Source organism: Strigops habroptila, chromosome Z (assembly GCF_004027225.2).
Source record: "Strigops habroptila isolate Jane chromosome Z, bStrHab1.2.pri, whole genome shotgun sequence".
Classification (NCBI taxonomy): domain Eukaryota; kingdom Metazoa; phylum Chordata; class Aves; order Psittaciformes; family Psittacidae; genus Strigops; species Strigops habroptila.
Genome location: NC_044302.2, coordinates 88,510,478 through 88,523,582, shown reverse-complemented (window position 1 = coordinate 88,523,582; position 13,105 = coordinate 88,510,478). Strand labels below are relative to the sequence as shown.

The window sequence follows — 13,105 nt, the reverse complement described above, 5'->3', positions numbered from 1 at the left end:
GTTCTTGTTTTCTATGCATCTTGCTATATTTCTCTAGTTTTCTCGGAAGTTTTACATAGCTCAGTGGTTTCGTGATACAACTATGGAGACAGAGAAAGCAATTAAATCTCAGAAGGATGAGGATTCATCTGAAGGAACTCATCATGCAAAAGATGTTGAGACCACAGGACAGATCATGCATAGAGCAGAAAGTCGCAAAAAGTTTCTTCGCAGCATCATTAAAACTGCTCCATCTCAGTTCAGTACATTAAAGTATGTTTAAGTACCACTTATTTTTTATTAGCCATGCATTTGATGTTTTAAATATTTTTTTATATAAATGTCCTAATTAACACATGGAATTTGTTGCAGGATGAATTCTGATACTGTGGACTATGAAGATGCATGTTTGATTGTTCGCTACTTGGCCTCTATGAGGCCGTTTGCCCAGAGCTTCGATATTTATTTGACACAGGTAAACTGTGCCAGAAGTCTTAGTACAGTGAAACACAGTTGGTTTCTGATTCCAAACACTTTTGTGGTAGTGTGCCATATCTATTCATTGTTGAGCACAGGTATTTAATAGGCCATGATAACACCATGTTCTTTCATACTCAGTATTGCTGACACACATCATTATGTTTCTTTTTCTTGCATGCATTTTGTATGTCACATTGTACATGCATTATTTTATTTGCCCATCTATGTGTATGGCAAAATCATTGTAATTGTATGTACACATTTTCACAGTTTCATGGCATGCTCATTTGGTAATACTAACTCATAAAACTGAGCTTAATTTGATTAGAAAATACAAGCCAGCTTCATCAGTTAGTTGCAGTGCATGTTACTGTCACTTAGGAAGTTGTTGTTTGACCAGTGTCACTAACATATTGGCATGGTGACATGTTTGAACTCCAGTACTAGTTTAGGTTGTGTTACTTATATTGATCTACATTCAAAGCCATTCTTAAAATTACAGTGCCTAAATCCAACTCCTCTGTTGAAAGGACTGTGGTGAAAGTCACAACTGAATGACAGAAGTAGCTTTTAAAATTATAGCACTTAGAGTGAACATACGGGGCTTGTGTAAATCGCATTTGGACCAGTCTTACAGATGTAGAAATGTAATAAATATCCACGCTCAGTTATCAGTGCCATAGAACTTCACTTGCATGCATCTTTTTACTGTCTGAGAAGATATTTTCGATTTTTAATAGACACTCATATTTTACTTGTTTGCATATTATTTACCTGCATTTTTGACTGTTAAATTGTTTTCTACCTTCACAACGCAGTTGAATTTTTGTTTTTGTTCTCTTCTTAGATTCTGCGTGTACTTGGTGAAAATGCAATTGCTGTTCGAACAAAAGCCATGAAGTGTTTGTCTGAGGTTGTTGCTGTAGACCCCAGTATTCTAGCCAGGGTAAAAAAAGGAAATATCCTTTATGCACGTACATTCTTCTGTCATGCTTCAAATCAATCTTCATTTCTTACTTTGAATCTGCATTTCATTTGATCTTTTCAGCTGGATATGCAACGAGGGGTTCATGGACGGTTAATGGATAACTCCACTAGTGTACGAGAAGCAGCTGTGGAGCTGCTTGGCCGATTTGTGCTCTGTCGTCCTCAGCTTGCTGAGCAGTATTATGACATGCTGATTGAAAGAATATTGGTATGGTGACTTGTGATATTAATGATAAAATAAGTGGCATGAAAAAATTGGTTTTAAATGATTTATGTTTCATAATATGAAATGATGATCCCAAAAGTGAATTGTATCTTACTGTTTTAATGGGGAGCATCATGCTTTTAATATCAACCTTGTAAAATGTATCACTTTTTTCCAGTGAGGGTTTGCTGTATCAAAAGGTACACATATGTAGAAAGTTGTACCACATCAGAACCAGAATTATATTCCTTTTGATTCCATTATTAACACAAATTAGGTGAAATGAGGAATTTTGCCACTTCTCTGAAGTCTGAGATGTGGGTTATTGAAGGCAGTTCAGTAGTGTCATGAGGAAAGATCTACAGCCCAGTGATCTAAAAGTGTCTTTTGTAATCCAAAAGAAAAAAAAAAAAAGGCTAAAACTGCTTGGCTCTTCTATGCTATTTTTAGTGTTTTAGAAGGCTTCCTACTAGAGTTTTTGTACAAAAAGTTTGATTTGTTTTTTATTGTTTTTGTTTGTTCTTTTTTTGTTGGGCCATTCAGATTAAATACAGTGTCAGATGAAATACAGTGTTAATTTAACTGTAACATAACACCAGCTCTTAGCATCCATGTCAGGTTTTTGTCAAATACTACTCATTTGCTATAGTTACATGATAAAACATGTTTGTGAAGGATTTTGGGAATAAGCGGCTTTATGTACATATGAGCATGCATAAAGCAATTCATCCTAACATTCAGATTTAACAGGATTTTAATAAGGTAATATGAAGTCAGTCTCCTCATCCATTTCCTTAGATGAAGCCTAGGAAAAGATTGCTGTATGTATCTTACCCATAAGCTTTATCCAAAGGCTTGAAGTCTTCCAGTCCAGATTTACAAAAAATCTTCTGTGTTCCAACAAAGTAGCTAAACCATCATCACATCTAGCTTTTAAGTTCTTGAATTAAGAAGTGGAACTATACATTTGCAACATCATGAGCATGGGAGGGTATAAGTGGAGGAAGGCAGCATTTCAGCATTCTGGGGACTCAACCTTTAAAATAGTTGCAAATAAAATGGTACAAGTTATTTATTTTATATAAATGCACTCCTGAATATGTTAGCTTCCTTTTCTAAATAAATTTTGCAAGTCAGATTGGGTAATCTTCAAATATGAATTCATATAATACATAAGTTAATTTATATTTCTGATTTGTTTTCAAGAGTGTAATGCTTTTCTCTTCACAGGATACTGGTATCAGTGTCAGAAAAAGAGTCATAAAGATACTTAGGGATATCTGCATTGAACAACCGACATTTCCGAAAATTACAGAGATGTGTGTGAAAATGATTCGGAGAGTCAATGATGAAGAAGGCATTAAGGTAGAATAAAACATATCCTTCAGGATTTTAATTATCATTATCTTGGTGTTTCCATATTTTGACAAAAAAAAAAGTATTGCTCCTTTGTAATATTTATGATTTTTATTCAGTTTTGATTTTTGAGAGCAGATATGTTAGCTTTCTGAAATGCTCTCTGACTTGTTTTTCTTTCTTTTCTATCTTCTAATTTTTTTTTCAATTCTTGTTGATGAAAGTTTTTAAAAAGTCATTTTCTGAAGAGTTTGGTAAAATTGGCATATAAAACTTCTTTCTGCGAACAAAATCAACTTTAAGTCAATATTATGTACTTGTTGTTAAGATGTGCCAGATTTGGTTTTATTCATCTGTGTTAATTTTGCATTAGTTCTGAATGTTCAGTAGATCAGTTATTCCTGCTAAAATGTTGCTTATGTAATCATACGCAACTCTGTGCAATGTATATGCAGAAGGGCACAAGTCCAAGATGTGTTAAATCATAAACCTTACAGTGATGGTTTTGTTTGATTTGGAAAAATAAGTTTAAAATTATTGGGTAATTAAGAACACAATTATAACAATTTTTATGTCACACTCTCAGTAGGATTTTAAATCTGAAACTTTAAAGCTGCAGCATATGTTTTTGCCACTTGAGATATGTTAACATGAAGTGGCTTTCTGAGAAGACTGTTGAACAGCTGAATCCAAGCTGCTGCTGGGAAAGGAAGATGACCTTATTTTCTCTTCTCCTTCCCCTTGCCTTTCTAACAACATTAGAAAAAATGAGGCATTATCTTCAATGTATTTTTTATGTTTTCATGAATGAGGAGAGCTTCTTACAACCATATGCCTTATAAGTAATGAGGGAATAATTTTGTTCACTTTCATTCTGTTCCATTTTTTCCTCCATACAGAAACATTGGAAGGGAACGTACTTCCTATGCTTGGCTAAGGCTTGACTTCTCTCTCTTCCCGCCTTTTCATAGCTGTTTTGAAAATTCCCAAGTTAACCTACTGTTGCTGCTAGTAATGCAGTAGAAATCATAATCTTGTGTTCAGTTGTCAGCTTCTTAGGGTATTGTGTTGTCCTGAGGAATGCAAATTAATGCAAGAAGGTGGTAACTCCATTTTCTCTAGCATCAGGTCCCAGTGATCATTTTGCAGAAGTTTGTTTAGAGGTCAGTATAACTCCTGTAACAGTAGATCTGTGTCCATCTCACATAACATTTCCTACAACAGTTTCACTTAGGTCGAATAATTCCTTATGAAATGGCACACATCATCAAGAAGTCTGTTATATGAATGTATTAGAAATAATACCTGTGTGCCAACATAAGTTTATTTATTTATGCTATTTTTATTTTCCTTCAGAAATTAGTAAATGAGACATTCCAGAAGCTCTGGTTTACTCCAACTCCACACCATGACAAAGAAGCAATGACAAGGAAAATACTAAACATCACGGATGTGGTATGTTAAACAAATTTGAGTTAAGCTGTATGCAAAATTTGGTTATGCTTTTAGAATCTTTGATATATTGTCTGTAGTTTTTCAGAATACAGTCATTTGATTGTCAGATGGTTTTCTTTTTATATCTCCTGGTATTGAATATATGCCAAAATTATTCATCTGATGGAACAGGCTGTAGGAAGCATTAAATGCTCACTAGTCTGCTGGCAAGGAAAACTGGGACCATGCTGTATTCAGGTTGTATAAAACACTTGCTCAGTTAAAGCACAGCAAATTTCTATTTTATTTAACGTTTTCCAGGAATTGCCAGTAGCAATGTAAATACCAAATAAATACCAAATAAAAGTATTCACTTCATTACTTGCAGTTATGGTTTAAACTTCATCTTGCTCTTCAGTATTTTTATGAAATGGTAGTCTAGTGTGAATTTTTCCAGACACTCTGGAGTACCTGTGATATGATACCAATGAAGGCTTGGTTTGTATATATAAAAATACACACGTACGTGTATATACACACATGTTCATTTTTGGTATATCAGGATTGTATTTGTGCTTTAACTTGTGCAAAATGTTCTACAACACCAAAATTTGGCTTACATTAGAGTCAGCAATCTCCAGTAGAATGTGTAGGCTTTGTGTTGTATGGAATATAAATTCTGGAGTCACTTAAATGGTGAGGACTATTTTTCAAATGCAAAAGTTTCTGATCTCCAAAGATAGAAAATCGTTACACTAAATGCATATGAAAGTATTATCTAAGCATGTTTACTGGTCTTCTAAGATCTATTGAAGAAATTTTTCCTCTGATGCCTTTTTTATTAACCAGTTCATTCTCAAAAATATTTCTAGGTGGCAGCTTGTAGAGATACAGGGTATGATTGGTTTGAACAGCTTCTTCAAAATGTAAGTAATGCATTTTGAATATACAGTATGATCTTTGTTAGACTTTTAACATTTCTTTTGGTACTAAAACACTTAGAAAGCAGACTACAAGAGCAATCCTTTACAGTAATCAAATTCAATTCATGCACTTTAAACATCTTACCTTTTTTTCAGTCTTCATTGGTGAATTTTCTTTGTCTCTCTGACATTAGTTTCTGTCTTTCCATATCATCTGTCTCAAAAATGCCTCACTACTTGGTTTGGGGAGGGTTTTGTTTGTTTTTTCTTTCATAGTCCCTTGAATAATCATAGAATGGTTTGGGTTGGAAGTGAACTTAAAGATCATCTACTCCCAACCCCCCCTGCCCTGGCCAGGGACATCTACCACTAGACCAGGGTACTCAAAGTCCCTACCTGCCTGGAACACTTCCAGGAATGGACATCTACAACTTCTCTGGGCAACCTCTGCCAGTGTCTCACCACTCCATTGGTTAAGAACTTGCTCCTGACATCTTGTCTAAATCTCCCCTCTTTCAGTTTAAAGCCCTTCCCCCTTGTCCTGTCTGTACGTGCCTTTGTAAAAAGTCCCTCTCCACATTTCTTGTAGGCCCCATTTAAGTATGCACTCAGTAATTTTGAAGCAAAAAAACCTTGTTTGATCTTACTTTAGCCTGGAGTGCCATAAAATAGGTAGACAAGTAAATCAGAGCCTCTTAATTCCTACACTGAAGAAAAGGCCATAGTATGGTCTCAATCCATCTTAGATATTAAAGGATCGTGGACACAATTTCAGTACCTAAAGTCATATTCAAGAAGGCTAACTGATTAAAATGTTCATAAAATTATGTTTCATCTTTGTTTTATATTTTTGCTTGTTGTCAAAAACAACATTCGTTTTGAATTTGCTCCTTTTTTATTTAAGCATTTTAAAAGCCTTTCTTACTGCTGGCAAGAATGACTACATTATTGTTTTCTGTGTTATTTCATTAAACACAAAGCTAGCTTTCATCCCAATGCAAGAATCAGTGGAAATTTTCTGGCTTTTTACTGCAATTAATTTTTCTTTACTTTTCTTGCATTTTGGTTTGATTTTTTACTGTCCTTAATTTTTTGCATCACCATGTAACTTTTATGGAGAAGATAAATAAATAGTTTTGTAGTGTAAAATCCTTATGTATCTGTAGTAATTGCCATAAAACCAGCATGTATCAAACGTAAATTAATGCACCCTGAAAACTAAGTCACTTTCTGTTTCATCTTCTACAGCTGTTGAAGTCAGAAGAGGATGCCTCATATAAACCTGTGAAGAAAGCCTGTACTCAACTTGTTGACAATTTGGTTGAGCACATTCTCAAATATGAGGAATCTTTATCAGGTAATATTATTTACAACCCAGTAGCTAAACCACTTTGATTTTTATATGGTAGTGTAACAGTGGTTGCTCAAATTACTATCACAAAAAATTACTGTTACAGAATTCCTGTAACAAAACTGATGGTAATGATTTTTTGCTTTTAAGTTCATTATGAACTTTTGAGCACTGTGTAGTAGTAAAGCTTCTCTAATTTTCACTAGCTAACTGCAAAAACAGTATAACTTGTTCAAGCTATTAGATCACTAAAACCAAAACAAAATATGGCAACTTTCATTTGCATTAGTATATTCTACAGTTGTAAGAGGAACCATTCTGTGGACCAGTGTTCTGTGCACAGTAAGTAGTTCAAAAACTAGTGATATCTTTGAAGAACTTTTGCTTCTTTCTTCACGTATTTTATGATCACATATAAATGTTAACACCTTTTGTTCTCTAATAAGAATATTCTGTATTGATCTTGAAAGAAATGTAATGAAAGAGATAATTCAAGTTACACTTAAGGTATGTATTTTTCATTGCTAAAACATACTTGGACTTGATATATTTTTTTGTATTTTCTAATCTTTTGCAGATTCTGACAACAAAGGTGTGAATTCTGGTCGCTTGGTTGCTTGCATAACCACTTTGTTCTTATTCAGCAAAATCAGGCCGCAGCTAATGGTCAAACATGCCATGACCATGCAGCCATACCTGACCACTAAATGTAGTGTAAGTAGAGAATATCAGTCTTTTTTTTCCCCAGATAATTAAGCATGGAAATGTTGGCTGTCTTGTATACTTGATGAAATTAAAGGTAGGAAAAGAAAAATTAAAATTGTGTTTTTATTTTATGGGCACCTTAGCTTCAGAAGATACTAGGTAATTTTGATGATCTCTGTGGCTTCTAAGCTGTTCCTCACTCTCTACCTCTACATTTTACAGCCAAATGAAACTGAAACTTGTGCTGCCTCTTTCCCTTGAGGACTTAAGACCCAGGTTTTCTCATGTTACGAAATAATTTCTTTAAATTATTTTGGTTTATAGTCACAGTCTTAGAAGTAGTTAATATTTAACATACGAATCTTTAGACTAAAGGTATGGTTCCATAAGACAGAGTGATCTAACGTAGAGCAAATATATCGGAAGGAAAATGTCCTGCTCTATCCTCTTCCATACTTCATATCTCACTTCTCTAGCTCTAGTTTTTTTGTATTCATCTGTAAAACAGTTTAGCTCACAAAAATGGTAGAGAACTATAACGCTGAACCCCGTCCCCTGCAGTAAAATGGCCTGTGAATCATTGCATCACTTTCTGCCATATTGATTAGCATAGTTGGCTCAGTGAAGGTTCTTATGAACACCCCATCTGGCAGAAGGAGCAGGGCGGGATCATGCAGCCCAGGGCAGGCTTGAGAATACTTGTTATCTGCTTAGATGTAGGTATAGCCTAGCATTTTCCGCATTCGTCCCTGGAGCTTTCTCTAGACATATTTACTACAGACTTTTAAGAGCTGATTTTGATCAAATAGTATAGGAAAGGGTTTCTGATTATTTCCTTGCTGCAACCTGTTTAGGGGATTACAATGGTTTTGTACTTACACAGGTTGAGATCAATTGTAGAATTGCCACTGTCGCCTTGATTATGTTAAATAGCTTGATAGTAGCATTGGGGAATTATCCTATCCTGATCAGTGGGCTTGATTTGTCAAAAAAGTCAATTTCTAGCAAAATGTGCCTTTAATGAATAAATATATTCCACAGATTCCTCACTTAAAATACATACAGAGTCACGATAATGCAAACCAGTTATTTTAATTATAATTTCTACATCTGTGCGCATTATTATCTGTTTTGCTTAAGACACGTTGAGTCATAGCACAGCTTCATTTTATTGCTGACACTCCCTTCCACATGTTGTGTGTTATGTAGTGTGCATGTGTAAGGAAAAGTTCCAAGATTTATTTTAGGACTCAAAAAAATCAGGACCAAAAGTTTTCAGTTCTGTCACAGCTTTAATGAGAGATGAAGTTCTGCTCATATTTTTTTTTTTCCCAGAAGTTTTGTAAAAAACAGAACTAGCTTTCATAGTAATATGGAATTTAATAGCAGATGTAAACTATATAAATATTATTTTAGTACTTCACTAAATATCTTAGGTGAGTTGGGAGTTTTAACTATCAGTGCATAATAATAATACTTAGCTTAAGGTAAAATGACGAGAAATGTTGAACGCTATAAATACTGTTGTTTCAGACCCAGAATGATTTCATGGTGATCTGCAATGTTGCAAAAATCTTAGAGCTTGTAGTGCCTCTAATGGAGCACCCAAGTGAGACCTTTCTTGCCACTATTGAGGAAGACCTCATGAAACTCATCATCAAATACGGCATGACAGTAAGCTTTTAGTTGCTACTATTCCATAGATTCCATTTCATGTTGTAACATACGTGCTTTTTTTTAAAAAAAAGTCTGTCTTCATTATGAAGATTACTTCTAAGCCATGAAAAATTAGTGTACTTGATTTACTGGAGTTTGTATGCATTGCTATATTTTGCTGAGTTTGAGCAGGTTTTTGAAACAGTCTAGGAGATTGACATTACATCTGTTAGATCATTGGGTTTTGTTCAGCTTGGCTTTTTCCTACATAACTTCATAAAAATGTAAGTTTTAACTTCTAAAGGTATAATTCATTTATTCTTTCTTGCTCCTAGGTTGTTCAACATTGTGTGAGTTGTCTTGGGGCTGTTGTGAACAAGGTCACCCAGAACTATAAATTTGTATGGGCCTGTTTTAATAGATACTATGGTAAGTAAAATCACAGCACGTGATTCTCACTTTTCAGTTTTGGCTAAAAGTCTTATCATAGTGATACACTATGATTAAACACTGTGATCAAAACTTCTATCTTACTGTAGGTGCACTTTCAAAATTAAAAAGTCAACACCAAGAAGACCCCAACAGTACAATACTTACTGCCAATAAACCAGCACTCCTTAGATCACTTTTCACTGTTGGTGCTCTGTGTCGGCATTTTGATTTTGATCATGAAGATTTTAAGGGCAACAGTAAGGTAAAATAACTTGTGTTTACTTTCCATGTCTTAGGTATGTTGAATGTTTCACTTTAATGTGAAAGCACATTATTCCTAGTCCCTCAAAGTGATTTTATTTTTTCATAATGCATACAATACAGCTTTTTTGATTTTTTTTAAATACATAGTTTTGCAAAGGCCATGCAGTAAAATGATGTTTCTGCTTTTCTTTTTGATATTTAAGTTTTTATAAGAGATTAAAAACATCTGTTTCATCTTCAAATAACTCTTATTTTTGTTTTTTTTTTCTCAGGTTAACATTAAGGATAAAGTACTGGAACTGCTGATGTATTTTACAAAGCATTCAGATGAAGAAGTACAGACAAAAGCCATTATTGGCCTTGGTAAGAAATATTACAGTTTTGATTATTCTGCTTTAGTAAAAATCCATGTGTATCAGTAGGAACTCATGAATTTGCGTAGTGGCAAGGGTGTTTGTTTAAAATCTAAGTTTACTGCATGTTTTATTTGAGAACTAGCTATAGAAAAGTTGTCAAAGAGTTGCCAGTTGCATACTTCTGCAAGTAATTTTTTATGCAAATACGTTGTAACTCAGTCTTGTTTTTCAGTCCATAAGGTATGGTTAGAAAACACCTAGAAAACGTGCTGGAAAAACTTTTAATATTTTAAGCGTAGGTGCAGATACTCTGCAGGAGTCAAACGAACTCTGGTAGTTTATACCAACTGGGGGTGCTCTGTGAGACTTGAGGAGTCATTGAGATGTTGTTATAGTCTAGGTATTACAGTTTGTTTCAGGATTTTAACTGTATTTAACTTTTTAAATAGATTCTTTATCTGAAGGCATTAGTATGGTATTTCAGTGACTTGCAGTAGTACATTAACTGCCATTCGTAAAATGATTTGTGGTGGAAAGGTCCTTAGAGATCATCCAGTTCCAACGCCAGTGCCACGGGCAGGGACACCTTGCACTAGATCAGGTTGCTCAAAGCCCTGTACAACTTGGCCTTGAACACTGCCAGCAATGGGACATCCACAACTTCTCTGGGCAACCTGTGCCAGGGCCTCACCACCCTCATAGTAAAGAACTTCTTCCTAATATCTAATATGTCTACCCTCTGTCAGTTCAAAACCATTCCCCCTTGTCCTGTCCGTCCAAGCCCTTGTAAAAAGCCCCTCTCCAGATTTCTTGTAGGCCCCCTTTAGGTACTGGAAAGCTGCTGTAAGGTCTCCCCAGAGCCTTCTCTTCTCTGGGCTGAACAACCTGAGTTCTCTCAGACTGTCTTTATAGAAGAGGTGCTCCAGCCCTTTGAGCATCTTCGTGGCCTCTCCAACAGGGCTCTCTCCAACAGGTCCATATCCCTCTTGGGTTGGGACCCCTAGAGCTGGACGCAGTACTGCACGTAGGGTCTCAGAAGAGTGGAGGAGAGGAGGAGAATCGCCTCCCTTGACCATTGAATGTTTGCATCGCATTCATTCTCTCATAAGGACAAAAGCTGGACATATGAGAGAATCTTGTTTGGGCAGACACGCCTTGAATTCTGGAAGAGTTTAGTTCATGGTTATGACATAGTCTAAAAAAAGTTGTGTTCCAGACATGTGAGCTTGGATTTTCTGATTTAACTGGACAAGAATTTGCTGCTTTGTGTTGCTGTTTAGGTGGCTGCTTCAATTCAGACTAGGGAGAGTTCAAAGGATAAAGACCAAGACTGAATATTGATTTCATATTCTATAGTAAACCATTTCAGACAGTTGAGTGGGATTAATGGCTTTACAGTTGTCTCTGTTGCAGGAGTAATGCTACAGTTTTCTGGACTAGTTAGATTTTTTCTAGGCATTACATATAAAGGTGCACAACACTTAGTGTAGTATTTAATTATCCACTACAGAATATTGCACATGGGATGGACCATAAGACATGATTGCTTTGCTCATCGGTGTGAGAATGTTGCACTCGCTAAAAATGTTTTTAAATTATATACCGAACTTTGATCAGTTTGGGCAAGTGGGGAAAAATGAGGGTGGCTGTCAGTAGGCATCCTCAGATTTTTTTTCTCTGCCTGTAAGCATATCAGTCCTTATTTTAATTAAACCTTGGTAAACTGTTTTGAGTGATTCATTGATCTCATCTGCGTACTGTTTCCATCTTGAGGGTAGCTGTTGCCTGTATGGAGATGTGGTAGACAGTGCAAAGTTCCACCTTTCAGGCTGGTAATTGAGCAAAGCTGTCAAAGCCATTCAGTGTTTGTGTGCAGGAATAAGGTGGAAGAGACTAGCAAGTTAATTCAACATCTATACATAGGAAAGGCATCCTGTGAAGGGTGTGTACTTTCCTGTTAGCAATGATTAGTGTGTCATTTCAGTAACGACATTCAACAGTTTCAGCCTTTGCTTTGGGATGCTTCTCCTGCAGCTGTGTACTTGCAAGGCGGGTTGAGGGTATAACATTTTGTTAGTAAATTTAGCTATACCTCTAAATATCTAAAAGGTAATGTCTTACTCAGCCATGTTCAGTGCTTACTCTTAAGACTCTTAACAGAGTGAAAACAAAAGTATGAAGACAAGTGGTGTGAGGGCAGCCTCAAGATGTGTAGTCAGTCCTTAAAAGAATACAGCAGGTGCCTTTTTACATCTCTTACGACCAATTTTTGTGCCAAGTATTTCTTTCCCACTTAGAGGGGATGGGAAGGTAAAGATTTCCTAAAGAATACTAGTGTTTTAGACTCCTCTAAGTGAATGAAGGAAAAGAAAGTGTTACATGCTTTTAATTTTTAAAGTTTACCGTAAGAAATCGGTTGGACTTACTCAGAGGTGATCAAGTTATAAACAACAACATACATCTGTATAGAGTGCACAGTTATGCCACATACTTCAAAGGCAGTCATCGTTCCTTTTTCTCCTCTTTCCTGTCCACCTCACCTGCTTCTTGTTTTGAAATGAGATCTTAAACACACTGAGATCTTAACCTGGCCTTCACCTGCACCGTGTTTTCTGTGTGTATGGAGCCAGTTTTAAAAACTTGGCTCACTCTTGCCTTTGTTTCAACTATTATTATACATTGCTTTTGCATAAATATTTGCTTTCATTTTTCCTCCCATTCTTCTTTTATGTTCATATGTTTTCTGTGTGTTCATTCAGAATCTTAGTTTCCTGTGTCATAAAAAATACATTTAATGTCTGCTTTTCTTGAACAATCTTACATAATTAAAAAAAAAAAAGTAGTTAAACATAATTTAAATCATTACTGTCTTATGATACTTTTTAAGAGTTTGTCAGCAGCACTTCAGAATCTACATACATGATCTAAAATGCGTTATACTGTCACTAATTATGAAAAGTTTTATCAAATACAGACT

At 35.4% G+C, this 13,105-nt stretch overlaps 1 protein-coding gene across 11 annotated transcripts in view; it reads left to right on the top strand.

The window, feature by feature from the left end:
• Positions 1-13,105, top strand: part of NIPBL (NIPBL cohesin loading factor) — a 150,882-nt gene that overhangs the window by 128,644 nt on the left and 9,133 nt on the right. For all 11 annotated transcript variants that reach the window (XR_003995102.1, XM_030512489.1, XM_030512493.1 and 8 more), the window contains 13 exons: positions 38-252; positions 352-454; positions 1,307-1,405; positions 1,508-1,654; positions 2,882-3,016; positions 4,364-4,462; positions 5,314-5,367; positions 6,613-6,721; positions 7,293-7,429; positions 8,954-9,094; positions 9,412-9,505; positions 9,616-9,770; positions 10,045-10,135. Coding sequence is in view for 10 of the 11 variants with exons in the window: in XM_030512489.1 (XP_030368349.1) it covers positions 38-252; positions 352-454; positions 1,307-1,405; positions 1,508-1,654; positions 2,882-3,016; positions 4,364-4,462; positions 5,314-5,367; positions 6,613-6,721; positions 7,293-7,429; positions 8,954-9,094; positions 9,412-9,505; positions 9,616-9,770; positions 10,045-10,135 (1,579 nt within the window). In the remaining variant the exon portion in view is untranslated. The remainder of the gene's footprint in view (positions 1-37; positions 253-351; positions 455-1,306; positions 1,406-1,507; positions 1,655-2,881; positions 3,017-4,363; positions 4,463-5,313; positions 5,368-6,612; positions 6,722-7,292; positions 7,430-8,953; positions 9,095-9,411; positions 9,506-9,615; positions 9,771-10,044; positions 10,136-13,105) is intronic.